This window comes from Lissotriton vulgaris, chromosome 9 (assembly GCF_964263255.1).
Source record: "Lissotriton vulgaris chromosome 9, aLisVul1.2, whole genome shotgun sequence".
NCBI lineage: Eukaryota > Metazoa > Chordata > Amphibia > Caudata > Salamandridae > Lissotriton > Lissotriton vulgaris.
This window is the reverse complement of record NC_141697.1, coordinates 273278271-273292492: the sequence shown is the minus strand read 5'-3', so window position 1 is coordinate 273292492 and position 14222 is coordinate 273278271. Positions and strand designations below refer to the sequence as shown.

General features: G+C 44.6%; 1 protein-coding gene across 1 annotated transcript in view; it reads left to right on the top strand.

Annotated features, from left to right (window-relative positions):
• Positions 1-14222, top strand: part of POMT2 (protein O-mannosyltransferase 2) — a 475144-nt gene that overhangs the window by 228295 nt on the left and 232627 nt on the right. The window contains exon 7 of the mRNA XM_086937548.1: positions 11793-11899. Coding sequence (XP_086793674.1) covers positions 11793-11899 — 107 coding nt within the window. The remainder of the gene's footprint in view (positions 1-11792; positions 11900-14222) is intronic.

Below are 14222 nucleotides of genomic sequence, written 5' to 3'. Positions count from 1 at the left end.
CGGCTGCCTAACTCAACGCTTGTTTGTGTAGTACTAGGCACCGACCCCGACGGACATTGTAAACATCCTCCCATGGGTGAGCCTGTAGCTAAAGCCCTCCTCCCAGATGTTTTGAGGTGAGGAGAACAAAAGCTGGCAAAGGAAAGAATTGTACGGGCCCTGTTCTTTGAGTACTGCTTCCGTATCTAGCTCCCTCATGCGTACTCCGTTTCATCTCGCCCCCACCTACATTAATGTTTTTTTGTTTTTTTTATGGGTTACCGGTCCAGCCACATATTAGGAGTGCTTTTGATTTTTTTGTTTATCGCGTGCCGCCTAAACGCCTCTATGCTTATTTTTTGGGGGCAGTTTTGTATAGTGTTCCATCACTCCCATGCCCCCCCCCCCCCCCGCAGTCCTTTCTTTACGGCGCTGCTCTATTCCTCCTCTTACACCTATGCTAATATTGACAGTTTCTTGTACTGGACTATTCCAAAGGTAGGCCAAGCTTAGGCACGGAGCAAACCCAACTTGGTTGGCGGCAGCTTTTGAAGGAGAGAGATGTTTTGGAGTCCCCGGGCTATTACTAGTTGGTTGGTGGAGTGTGGATACCTGTGCACACACGTGAGATGATTTTCTAAGATGATTTTTTCTTACCCAGCCAGACTTCGTGTGAAGAATTTTCCTTTGGTTTTGGTCTTTGTGAACGATTCCCAGCTGCCCTTGGATCGAATTCTTTTGTGGATTATCACCCTGTCCTGAAGAGGCCAGATTGCTTGGAAGGCCGAAACGCGACCGCGTCAACACTTTCATAGTGGAGGAGTGTTTATGTTCACAATTAATTTGGGAACTTGTAGCCTGTGTGACACAGTTTTCGATTGAGGTTCGGTAATTTGGGTTTTCGAACCATCTGTGCTATACTACCTCCAAGTGCATCTCCTAGAGTGAATGGGAGGGCACTCAGCCTTTGCTGAAATATTTTGTAGGGTGTAAATCATACAAGTCTTTGTGTTTTTGTGTTATGATTTCGTTCATTGGTCAATTTATTGTGAATGTGTTGTATATAGGTGTGTATATAGTGATGTATATGATGGTATATGTTGTACAAAAAGCTTGTGTATAAAATCATTTGTTGATGTTTGTTACAAAAGAAAAAAAGAACAAAGAGATATGAGTTTAGTGATTACAAAAAACAATAAACAATGTGTAATCTAGTCCCTTTGTATGAGTGATGGGGTGGTATAAATTGGATTTTTCCTAAGTGCACTAAATGGCATAGAAATAGGTGAATTAATTGTCTCCTATTTATATAAGTTACAGTAGATCTTTTCCTCCTTTTTCCATTGTTTTTTACTTGCAAGCTTAGGTATTTGACGCATGCCTCTCCTCGGTTTTTACGTTTCCCCTACCTGCATGCTCATAGAATGTGCCACATTTACCCAGCTGGTGGAGCGGGGGATTTGTGTGCTTGAAGTTGCTTAGCAGAGCCTCGGATACTTAACAAATGAGCATAGTACACCATGGAGATGTGGATATGTGCCATTGAAAATGCCGAAGGCGCCAGCCCACACGTTCCCAAATACAATGTGCGTTTTGTACATGAAGTTAGTTGCTTCTTGAAATGTGTGCGTAGACCCTGCAGTAAAAACAGGATGTGGCATAGTGGCTGGAGCAGCCGACCGTGGAGCTGGGTTACCAGGTTCGAGCCTCGTCTTGGACTCCACATCCTGTAGTTCTGAGCAAGTCACTTAATCTCCCGGTGCCTAGCAACACCTTCAGGTCGAGTTCGTGCTACATAAAACTGCAAAAAGCAAAACAAAGTATGAGTTTAACTTCATAGCCTATAATAGGGCTTTTCCCCGGCATGCCAAAGCTGCTTTCCTGTGACTTAAATCGTAGGTACCTCTTAGCACCGCTGATTGGATGCATAGTGATTCTCAAAAGAGGCCATGCCGAATTCTAGGCCTGCGTGCTGTATTTCGTGATAGTATGGTGTTGGGCCACAGCTGATGACAGGCATCCACTCACGTGACACATTGTTTGCTCTCGGGTTACTTGGCACCATGGCCTGTGGCATCACTGATTAATTTCTGTGGAGCCCTCTGTAAGGTAGGCCTTGGCTGCACATCAGGTGTGCATGGACACGGAGCCCTATGCATTCAATGAGCATTGCAGCCTTCCGATTTCAGTGCATATTCAATTATATGAGCCGTGCAGTGCTCTAGGTTTGTTAGGGTGTTTCTTAGCAACAGCTAACCACTCACAAACAATGTTTATATACCAATTGCAAATTAAAAAAAAATTAATGCAAAGCATTGTCATTTACAATGCCAGTAACTCAAACTTTAATGCTGTGAGACCTATTGTATTGCAAATGCTTGTTTCCAGAAGGGGTGAAAGAAGGGCTTTATAGACCTAACTTCTACTGCTTCCATGCTCTTACTTGTTTTGTACGTGCCACTTTTTGTTATGATTCTGGATGGTTGATATTGATAGGTTAAATAGAGAGAAGTGTAGCTGCTGTTGTCCATACCATCCAGTTGACTCGAGTAATCTTCACTGTTGTCCGTACAAGGGGGTCAGGGACTCGATGTGAAGATAGTCAATTGCTACGATTGTAATAGATAATTGCCATTTGTGAACTCCTCTCATACCCTCTGGTCGCCCAGTCTTTTTAGAAGCTTGGACCTCTATTTATTTTTACACAGTTCCTTCAGTTTGTGGGGGAAAAGAAAATGTTCAACAACTTAATTTAGCTTAAGTCCCAAGCAAGCACAGTCAACCCTCTCCCACAGACCTAAATGTATGGCGCTAGTGGTTCGGTGTCACTAAAGCCGCCCTGCTACTCCGATGTAGCAATACACAGCACTCCATAGTTCAACTTACACCCTTGTGGGTGACTCATTCAAACTGTATGAAGAATCCACAGTTTTTAGCCACAGAATACATTTTATTTACCTTGACATCGTCATTACTGGAATGAGGGGTCTGTAGATTTCGACAACAAGCACCACATTAATCTCAGTTTCCTTGTGTGAACCTTGCATTGAAGTGTGTTACTGTTTTCCCATTCTAAAAAAAAGACAACACAACTTATCTCCTTTGAGAACACTGGTGTGATGATTGCTTTTAATGGCTTCTTTGTTTCCTTTATTTCAAAATATTTTTATTGGTTTCAGTTTTGCGAAAACACATACAAAAGAAACAGTGGTGGGAGGCACCAGCAAATCTTACAGATCAAGAAATATAGGAAACTCAAATTGCATGTTCATCTTGTGTACTAGGACTCAACCTGAGTTAACAACAATCTTTATGTACCTCATCTGGATGCAGAGGAAGTCGACCAATTAGACATTGTTTTTTACTCCCAGCGTGGGTCTTGTTATCTAATTGGCACTTGTGACTCCCACCCAAAACCATTCTTCCCATATAACTAAAAAACAAGACTAAACAAACAATAGTATCACGGTATCACAAAGTCACAGTTGGTCAATGGTGTGGACGGTCTATTGTGGGCAGGGTCCGAGACAGATCCTTCAAGCCTCTCCTTCCAAGAGTCACAGTCGCCCAGTGTGTTAGATATGAAAGAGATGAAGAGCCCTCAACCTGGGGCCACAAGCGAAGAGGGGCAAACCTTCAGGCAGCTACTCAACCAGGGATGCCCAAGTATAGTCGAACCCTGTTCTATTCTTTCCATTGCCAGACCTCGCCATAGCCTAGCATGCCATTGTGTTGAGGAGGGGGCCTCCTCCTTCTTCCATGCTGCAGCTTTTGCCATTTTGGTGGCCCCAAAGCATAACAACATAACAGAGACATCCCGTGGGTTTGGCGTTTCAAACTAGGGTCCTGAATTCCCAAGAGAGTGTGTTCCATTGTAGTGGGAATTGGATAACCCAGTATTGTCTTAATTTGGGATAACATTTCTTTCCAGAAGGGCTGAATTGAGGGACAATCCCACCATATATGCTTAAAATCTCCCAAGAGAACGCAACCTCTTCAACATCTATCGGCGGTGTTTGGGAATATTTTGCTCAACTTCTGGGGGTGCAAGTACCACTCGTACATAATTTTATAGTGAGCCTCTCTTAGAAACATGGAGCGATTGTATTTGAAAATGTCCTTATACAAGGAGCCCCATTGTTTTTCCCCCAGTGGAGTAGTAAGAAGAGAATCACAGAATCTTTGGTGGTTTCTAGGGGTGAAGCGGGTACTCAGCGTCGGTATGAGTGAGTAAAGGAAAGAGATGGTCTCCCTCAAAGATGCCCCCGATTGTGCACATTTTTCAATTGGGAGTAAGTCTCTGGTTGCAGCTAGCCGGATCTGAGGTTGTTGTACCCAGTGTTTGAGTTGTATATAGTGGAATTTTTCAGAGGGCTGAAGCTTAAAGGTTTTGGTGACTCCTCAAAGGTCAACATCTTCCCACCCTTGAAGAGATCCGAGATCAGAAGGCAACACCCCTCTTGCCAAGCTTTGAATGGACCCTCTTGCTGAGCCAATGGGTACTAGAGATTAAAGTGAATGGGGGTGTAGGGAGAAGGGAAGGTGGTCAGGGGTACTGATCTTTTAAGGTCATCCCATACCTGCAGAGTGGTAGCGGTGGGGGTGCTAATATAAGCATTAAATGGCTGATTTTGATTTGGCTTCCAAAGGAGGTCCCAGATCGTCCTACCCACTGACCCCCTCCATGTTTAGGGCCAGGCCGCTCCGCTCTAGCTCTCTTCTATAGGTACAGGCAGATCAGGCTCCTGGGTGCAGTGTGCTAAGTGTTGATTCTCCTGGGGTCTTCCTCCTCAATTTGTGAGCCCCCACTCCTCTCCTCGGGGACCATGCTGGAGATTTGTTGCACTGGGACGGGCGGAAGCAGTGAAGAATCACACTTGTATTTGCTGGTCCATATGGAGACAGAGTTTTTTCCGATTGGTGAAGGGACCAATCTGTGATCACCCGGAGTTGTGCCACCCTTTAATTGCCCAAGAAGTCCGGGAGTGCTGATCCCCCTTCCACTCTCGCCTTAGTGAGCAGACGGTAGGATAACAGTGCCCTTTGCCCCAGCCAAATGAGTTTTGTGATCATCTTCAGGTCAACAAATAGAGCCCTTTCCACCGGTATCGGAAGGCCCTGAAAGAGGTAGAGCAACCTAGGAAGCACATTGATTTTAACGGCATTGATGTGTCCTATCCAGGAGGTATAGGATTTTTTCCACCTGGTCAGATCCTCCTTAAGTTGCCAAAGCAAGGGAGGATCGTTAGCCCCATAGAGGTTGGATTGCTTAGGGGTACGTTTAACGCCCAAGTACATGATGTCTTTATGCGTGTTTTGGAAAGGGGACAGTTCTTCCATGGCTCTCATGGTTTCCCTGGGTAGTGTCAGATTGAGGAGATAGGACCTTGTTGAATTAATTTTAAACCCTGAGGCCTTTTCGAAGGAAGTGAGCTCATTTTGGATGGCCGTGAGGAAGGGCAACAGCCTTGCGATTGGGAGCAACACGTAACCTGCGAAGAGGGAGATTTTGTGTTCGACTGTCCCAAAAGGCACCCCAACTATGTCTGGATTGTCCCTGATTCGTTCCACGAAGGGTTCAATACTGAGGGCAAAGAGCAAGGGGGATAGTGGGCAGCCCTGTCTGGGACCCCGCGAGAGACCAAAGGGTTCCGAAGCCACCCCATTTACCCTAACCTGCGATCGAGGAACGGAGTAGTTAGACAGCACCATGCCTATAAAGGTCTAGTTGAAACCAAATTCCCTCATTGTTCGCCTCAAAAAGGCCCAATCGACCCGATCAAAGGCCTTCTCCGCGTCTAGCGAGAGAAGGGCTGCGGTGATGTCTTTTTTCTGCCCTTTTTCGATCATGTGTATCACTCTCCTCGGATTTTCATGCTTGTGCCTCCCCTTAATGGACCTTGCTTGATCCGCCTTAATGAGATATGGCATGACATTCTGCAAGCACGTGGCCAGAATTTAAGAGTATAATTTGGCATCTAGGTTCAGGAGCGCAATAGGCCTGTAAGAGGAACAATTTGTACGGTCCTTGCCTGGTTTGGGGATGACTGAGATTAACGCTTCCCCCATGGAGGGGGCCACTTGTTGCATGGCTGCAATATCATTAAATAAGGACACCAAACGTGGAACCAGCTTGGGGGCGAAGGTACGATTGAAGTGAGCATTTAAGCCATCAGTGCCACAAGCTTTTTACAATTTAAGCGTGTTTGTTGACTTTTGTACCTCCTCACTGGAAATGGGTCTGCTCAAGTCCTCATTCTTGGAGACTGGGATCTGTAGTAACACGAGCGCTTCGAAGTATTTTTCTTGGTCATCAACAACCAAGGGGTCCACCGTGTATGGGGTCCGGTAGAAATCCCCAAAGGTTTTAGCCTTCCCCTCCTCACTTTTCTGAGACAACCTATTTTTATCCACAATTTGCGCTATATACTCTTTTTCCTGCTTCCCTCTAAGTTGTCTAGCTAAGAGGGCTCCCACTTTATTTCCCCCTTCGTAACTTCGGGCTTGTAGTCGCAGGATAGTTTTTTCCACCAATTGGTGTAGATAGTCTGTAATTTTCCTTTTAGATGTGTGACTTTTCTTAGGTTCTGGACTGAGGGGTTGGCCTTATAAGCACGTTCTGTGTTTTGTAACTCCCCTTCTAGGAGTATCCTTTCCCCCGTACGCTGTTTTTTTAATGTGTTTGCCAATTTGATGCACTTTCCCCGTATGACCGCCTTAAAGGCATCCCAATTATTGGCAAGATAAGTCACTGCGGGGTCGTTAAAGTCAAAGAATTCTGTGGTTGCGTTTCTTCATTCATCCCTAAGGAGATGATCCCTACTGAGAAAGTTAGGGAAGTACTATCTGGCGTGTTTAACACGTGGGGGGGGGGGGGGCAATCTAGCACCAACTTTACAGGGGCATGATCTATGACCAAACCAGATAGAACTGGCATCCTGAGAGCGTGTGAAGTAGGGATTGGCTAAAGAATGCATGATCTATTCTGGAGTAAGTCCTGTGAGAGTGCGAGAAAAAGGAGAAGTCCCTTGTCGAAGGGTGAGATCCCTACAGGAGTCCACAAGACCCAAGCAAGTGTAAAGCCGATTTAAGTGTCTTGTTAAACACTCCCCCTATTGCCATATGTGGATGGGTGGTGTCTAGTGACAGATCCCAGATAGAGTAAAAATCTCCCATCAACAGGATGTTCCCTGTACTGAATCTCTCCAGTATGACCAGAAATGCGTTCATGAACTCTTGTTGCCCAACATTGGATGCGTAGAATGTTGAGAAAGTGCATGATCTACCCCTCAGCTCACCCCTGACCATCCGGAATCTCCCCGCTGTGTCTGATTTGGAATCCTGAAGGAGAAACAGGACAGAGGAGTGGAAGAGGATAGCCACCCAATTGTGTTTCGTGTGTGCGGATGAACGGAAAATCTGTGGGAAGGCTCTGTGTTTCAGCCGCTGTTCATCTTTTTTTGTTAGATGTGTTTCTTGCTGGGCACCAATTTCTACATTATGATCTAATATAAACTTCCACATGGTATGTCTCTTATTAGGTGCGTTAAGTTCCCTCACATTCCAAGATAAACAGTTAACCAACATTATTCATACAGAGATTCTCCCTTCTGCCCCTCAGTCCTCAGTGTTTTTCCATTAAAACCAGAGACTCTCCCCTCCCCGAAACCCCCCACCCTGACCCCGACCATGTAGTCCGATCGAAAAGTTCCATGAAAACTAAACATAATTAACAGCAACGTTTGTGAATTAGAACATTGAGCTACGAGGTGCTCTATCTCAGAAGAGAACCTCAAATGAGCATCTCCTGGGGCGGACCCATTTCCGCCGCCCAGGCCCTCCCCACAGCTAGTTGAAATGAATTTGGAATTAGCCATTGTTCGTTGTCAGTCTGAAGACTAAAAGCTATATTTTTTCCCCCTCTTACAAGCATAATCCCCCAAGCCTCCGTGGAAGGGAAGTGACTCAGTGTCATCTTCAAATGGGGGCAGACCCCCTTGAATTTTGAGCGCCACACTACTTCAGTAGACTGCATCTACAGTTCAGAATTGTTACCGTCTCAAAGATACTCTTCATATGTCATTCAAAAGTTTTCTTGCCGCCTCATCTCTGTTGCAGCCATGGACGTCCGGCGCGTTTCTCCATTTGTGAGTCCGTTCCTGTGCTTCCTTTGATTGCTTCTGGGTGGTGATTTCAATGCCCAGGATGGATGCTGCTTCCTTGATTTCCGTGCAATGGACGCTTCTGCTGTCCAACGAGAAGGCCAGGCCAAAGGGATCTGCCCAGCAGTACTTTATTTTGTCCTCCCTCAGGTCGTCTGTGATCGGCCGAAACTCTTGGCGACGAGCAAGTGTTGCTTGGGCTACATCTTGAAAAAACCAGCAGGAAACATTCTAAAATGTTATTTTTCAAGATCACGTGCTTTCTGGTGAATCAGTTCTTTGATTTTGAAGGAGCTGAATTTTGCCAGTAAATCTCTGGGTTTTCAGGAGTCTCCTGGCGGTCGCAACCCCACCCTGTGGACCCTCTCAAGCCGTGCCTCCAGGCCATTCTCTCCCAGCACTGTTGCAAATTTCCCCACTATGAATGCTTCCAGATCAGGGCCCACGCAGCCTTCCTCCAGGCCCCTTACCTGGATGTTGTCGCGTCTAGAGCGATTCTCAAGGTCCTCGTATTTAGGTAACATGGCCTTAAGTTGGTTGTGTAGGTCAGCAGAGCCTTCTGCAAGAGGCTGCACTCAATCCAACAGTTCATGGCACTTCGTTTCTAGGTCTAAGGTGCGAGCCCCAATCAAGTCCACATCTGCTTGCAGGGCCATACATTTTACTCCATCTCTGCTTTAAAAGCGTCGAACAAGGCCCCCATATGCACCTTAATATCCTCTTTGAGCTCTTTTTGAACTCCCTTAGCAACACCTTCAGGTCCTCTCTTGTAAGCGCCATGTTGCCGCCGGTAGGGGCCCGTCCTTCTTTGCCTGCGCCCGAGGTGGTTGGGGCGAAGTAGTTGGAAACATTAGTGTTCTGCGCTTTCTTTTGCGGCGTATTGGCCGGGGCCCAGTGTCAGCCAGAGGCCCCCCTGTGGTGAGGTGATGAAAGAGCGGTGCAGAAACTCAGTGAGAAGGTGCGGAGATCCTTCTGCGCAGCGCCGATGCCTTGGGCCCTTGTCTCACAGCGGTCGGGGCACCCCGAACCTCATCCGTACTCCACGGTCTCGCACTGGATGCCTCTCGGGCTCCGGGTGGCACCCTAAGGTGAGAACCGGCGCTGATGTGCAGGGGGGCTGCTCTGAGGTCCAGTTACAAGGCTGTATTTTTAAGCCTGAAGCCGCCTGACCCCCTCCATGTTTAGGGCCAGGCCGCTCCGCTCTAGCTCTCTTCTATAGGTACAGGCAGATCAGGCTCCTGGGTGCAGTGTGCTAAGTGTTGATTCTCCTGGGGTCTTCCTCCTCAATTTGTGAGCCCCCACTCCTCTCCTCGGGGACCATGCTGGAGATTTGTTGCACTGGGACGGGCGGAAGCAGTGAAGAATCACACTTGTATTCTTAGGTGGGTCTGCGCTCAGGACCCGATCTTGGTGCTTAGAGTGGCGCCCCCAGGTCAACACATAAACAGATATATAAGGGGCCTGCTCTAAGGCTTAATCACAAGGCTGATTTGTTAAGCCTGAGGCCGTCTGACCTCCGCCATATTATGGTCAGGCAACCCAGTTCCAGGGCTCTGCCGCAGAGGCAGGCAGACCAGGCCCCACCCCCCTCGCTCCTAGGTGCAATGTGGTGGACAGTGCTTTACTTGGGGTCCTCCACACTTTATGGGCTTGTGCTCCTCACCATCTTGAATTGAGCGACGCGGCTCTGGTCCCCACAGCTGCGCTGCGCAGGTGACATCTACAACAATTTCATCGCCTCAAAAGGGGGCCACCATTATCCAGCAGCTTCGGGGACCTGGTTGTGAGCTTTTGCAGGAGGTAGAATGCCTGCGATCAGGCTAATATCGTCAGGCCTGGCGCGGAGTTACATCCATTCGGCCACGATGGTTGGCCACGCCCCCGTGTTACCTTTAGAAATTTTGAAGCTCAAATAGTAAACTTGTCTTTCAACCTTTCAGCTGCTGATCTTAATACATTGCTTGAGAATTTGGAGACACTCAAGGTCCTTCTCCTAATTTGAGAAGCTAGCTTGGAACCTTCTGCAGGTCTTCTTGTCATCATTCGATGATTGAAACCATGCATACAAGTTGTAGTTGTCATCAATTATATATTTGTTATTCTAGCCTGGACAGATTTTGAATCACATGACTTTCACTTTTAAGCTGTGAAGTGCCATGCCATAAAATGAAAGTGTTAATATTATGTGATCTATTCCCAGCCATCAGATCACTGCTCAGTCCATCATGACATGCATCACTTTGACAACTCGCCACAAGTTCTAAACTTGTGCAGAATAATATTTCTGAATACTCTAGGCACTGATCTCATATTGGGGGTGGACAGGACGAAAAGTCATATCTGAAAAGGCAATGGGAATATGGTGTTGAGGCAGAGAAGAGTCTTATTCCTTTTACAAGACAACGCTGACAATGTTTTTATATGTTTTTACCTATTTCTATGCAAACATTAAATGGCAGGAGAATATGCATTGCATTAACATCTACAACAGCTATGATTCTGAAAATCTACTGTTACAGTTAAGTATCTTCTAATTTTTACCAACCCATCATACAACTGTTTCTTGTGAATTCAGTAACTTGTTCCAGAGTATGACCTTGTAAATGATTATAACCTCAATTTGTATTTTGGCACAGCCAAGCTCCTGAGACCGAAAACCAAACAAAGAAAAGCTCACACATTTAAATCTTCAACCTATAGAGTTGATAGAAGCAGTTTTTAACTACTGAGTTGACCTGCGAGTGAGCAAAGCCATCACGTCCAGTATGACTCTCAGGTTCTTGACCTCATCAGCTAATCGAAGCAAAACATGTTACATTTTTTAAGAGCTGTACTCTAAGCCTTACCCTGAGCTCCAAATATGATGATCTCTGCCTTGGTAGTCTTTAGCCCAAGGCAGTTGTTTTTCATCCAGGACTGGACATTGTGTCAGCAATACCTTTTCCAAGTCTGCCACTGGAGTGGAATTGACTGGAAACGTAACACAGACCCAAGTGTTGTCAGCACAAGATTGAATAGACACCATTTGAAATAGATGAAAAAGTGGTTGCATGCAGCCATGAGAAACGTTGCATAAGAACATTTAGCGACTCTGACCCTTCATCTTTTAAGGAACGGTTGTCATACCAAAAGTCTAACAAGGCCATTTCAGTGCCATGAAGCAGCTAAAACCAAACTGTACAGAATCTGAGTTTTATGGGATTTGATTAAGTGTTGTCATTATTGAATGATAGCCTTGTAAATACATTTAGCGACTGCTGTTAGAATGGTAATTGGAAGGCAATCGTATAGATCTGTTGTAGGCCGATTGGATTTCTTTAGCAGTGGTGTTACCAAGCCTGCTTTTCAAATGTTGGACACTACTCCTTCTTGGATGGAGGGATCCACTTGTTGTTCACTTTTTATTTTCTTCTCCTCCTTGTTATCCCCTTCTCTCTTATTTTCACATCCCCCTCTAGTGCTACTGGCAGTACTGGGAGTCCTGTGACGTACTAATAATATCTTGTAATATTTTTGAAGATATCTATGTTCCACAGCCATGCAATAATTATCCTCTTCTTTAATAATACAAAGATAGGGAGCTCACAGGCATTCCTCTACTAATGAATATCTTCTAGGTATTGGGGTTAATACTTTGTTCTTCTTCGACAGGTCACTGTGGGAAAACACTTCGTAGCCCGTGTGCTTGGCCTGATTGTGCTGCCACTCCTCATCTATGCTGCATTATTCGCCATTCATTTTGCTGTGCTGAATGGGAGGTACTTTCTATCAATGTCATATAACCATTTTACCTGTGCATATTAAAGTGTCTGTGTATTTTTTAGATCAAGTGAACTTCGATAGCCAGCAATATAGACTTTTATGCCTCATCTTTACATAGTACTGGTATATTTTGCTGGATAGAATCGTTTTGTTGTCAAATGTTTACACAATGTATGAATACACGGAGTGCACCAACACCTGGGATCTAACATTATAGTTTAGTCACTTTATAGCCATTGCCTGAGGGGACTTTTATACTGTGTCTGCGATGACCTGACACCGAAATATAGTTACACCAAGGGAAGCGCTATGGCAGTTGGATGATGTACCAAAGCTAGGAGGTACAGTTTGTCTGAACATAGCTGAAATCATGTGTTATTTTTGTCAGCCGCATACTTGGATCCCTCAGTAATCTGCTTAAAGCATATTGCAATAGCCAGACTTCTATGCCTGTTTTTGTTCTGCCTTCTGGCTTGTATTTTCCAAGGCAGTAGAGACAAACTCACAGATATGTCAAAATATTTTAGTTTTGTCCAAACTTGGATGTCTGATTGAGCAAAACTTGTGCTTATTTGAAAGTAATTCAGAAAGCATCTAAACTGTCCAGAAAGCATTCAAAACCACATACTATTGTTGCCTACAGATATAAAACTAGAAATTAGCAATCACTTAAGTTAAATGCATCTAATAGTATGAAGTACTTCAGGACATATGGAAAAGAAAAGAGGATAGATTTCCATCTAGATTCACTGAAGAAAACTGTTTAGCCTCCAATTATCTCTTATTCAGCAACCAGATGGATTTACTCTTTTCTGGGCTCCTTAGAAAATTGTTTCTGTAGTACTGAATGTCAAGTTCCACATCCGGCAGCTGCAGAAAACACAAGGAGATCAAGGGTGATAGATATCAGGAGACTCATAGAGATAGCAGGAGACTCGTAGAGCAAACTGAGTCCCTCTGCAGTTGTTCTGCTGGTGGTACAGGAAGGAGAACTTGTTAAGGACATTTCCTTTCAGTCAAGCATATCTTCATTACCATTTGGAGTGCTCACAAGAACTAAATCACAGTTAAAGTAAAATTGTCAGCAATAGAGCTGTTCTAACATGTAAAAAAGGCATAGCTTAGAGAAACTATTTAATTCTGAAATGTCTTTTTTACTCCAGAATATCGAGCTCCATCATGATCCAGACAGACTATTCACACCTATGTATTTGAACAAAGAGGGAAGGAACAAAATCCAGAACTCTTTGTAAGGAGACAAGAAAATTGTTACATGCTTATGTCTCAATTTCCACTTTACAATACATTTTTTAGTTCTTCAAAATAATAAGATAGGTCATTTAGGCCAGCATTCTTTGCCGTGTGGATACTTCCTCTTTGCAAATTAGTTACCACCCCAACTCGGGGTGATGAGGATCTCTCTGATGAATGGTTTGCGAATACAATTGCTATCACAAACTATTGATGAAAATAATTTCTTAATGGAAAATAACAGGGAAGTCTCCTTTGATGCCCCCTCCTAATTGCGTTTGAAAGGGTCGCAATGACCTTCTGCAAGATTCTACGCTATTAAGTTATATGGATCTTGTTGAAAGTCCATTTGTTTTTGCAAACCTTCTGCTTTGTACATCTGCCCCCAAGTAACTATTCCTGAAAGGAGCAGTAGATACAGAATCTTTGTCAGAGAACAGAAAGGGGTCCTATTTGAAATACTTTTGTATTCCTTAGATGGGAAGAGCATTGCTTCCAATTTGAGATCTACATTATTTTCATCAAAGTTCTATTGACTGAGATTCAAAATAGCAACGCTCCTGCACATACTGTAGGCCTTACAGGAACAGGATTGGTTTGTCTCACTAGACCTTCAGTATATGTCATTCCATATTTGCATCAGGAGTTGCCAGAGATAATTTCTAAGATTTGTAATAGGGGTGAATACTTCCAGTTGCTGTTCTTCACTTTGACTTGCATCAGCCTCAGACGTTTAGCAAAGAATATGGCAGTCCTAGTGGCTCATCTACATTGGCAGGGCCTCTGCATTTTATCTTAAGTCGACAACTGGTCATGCCATGCTTTAAAATCATCTTTTTATACAATTATTATTTTTCTAGGATCATCAAGAAGTCTTGCATGCAACTATCCCGTAAACTGCAATTGATAAGAATGATCTTGGACATAAAACTCTCTGCAGGCATGTTCTTCTCTTCTGAAAGTGCAGATCATTCACCAAATCAATTTCAGATGTGTTGCATCTTCCAGTTTCCTCATGGCTGCTTGTAAATTAGACTATTGTAAACGGAACTATATTGTAAGTGGAAC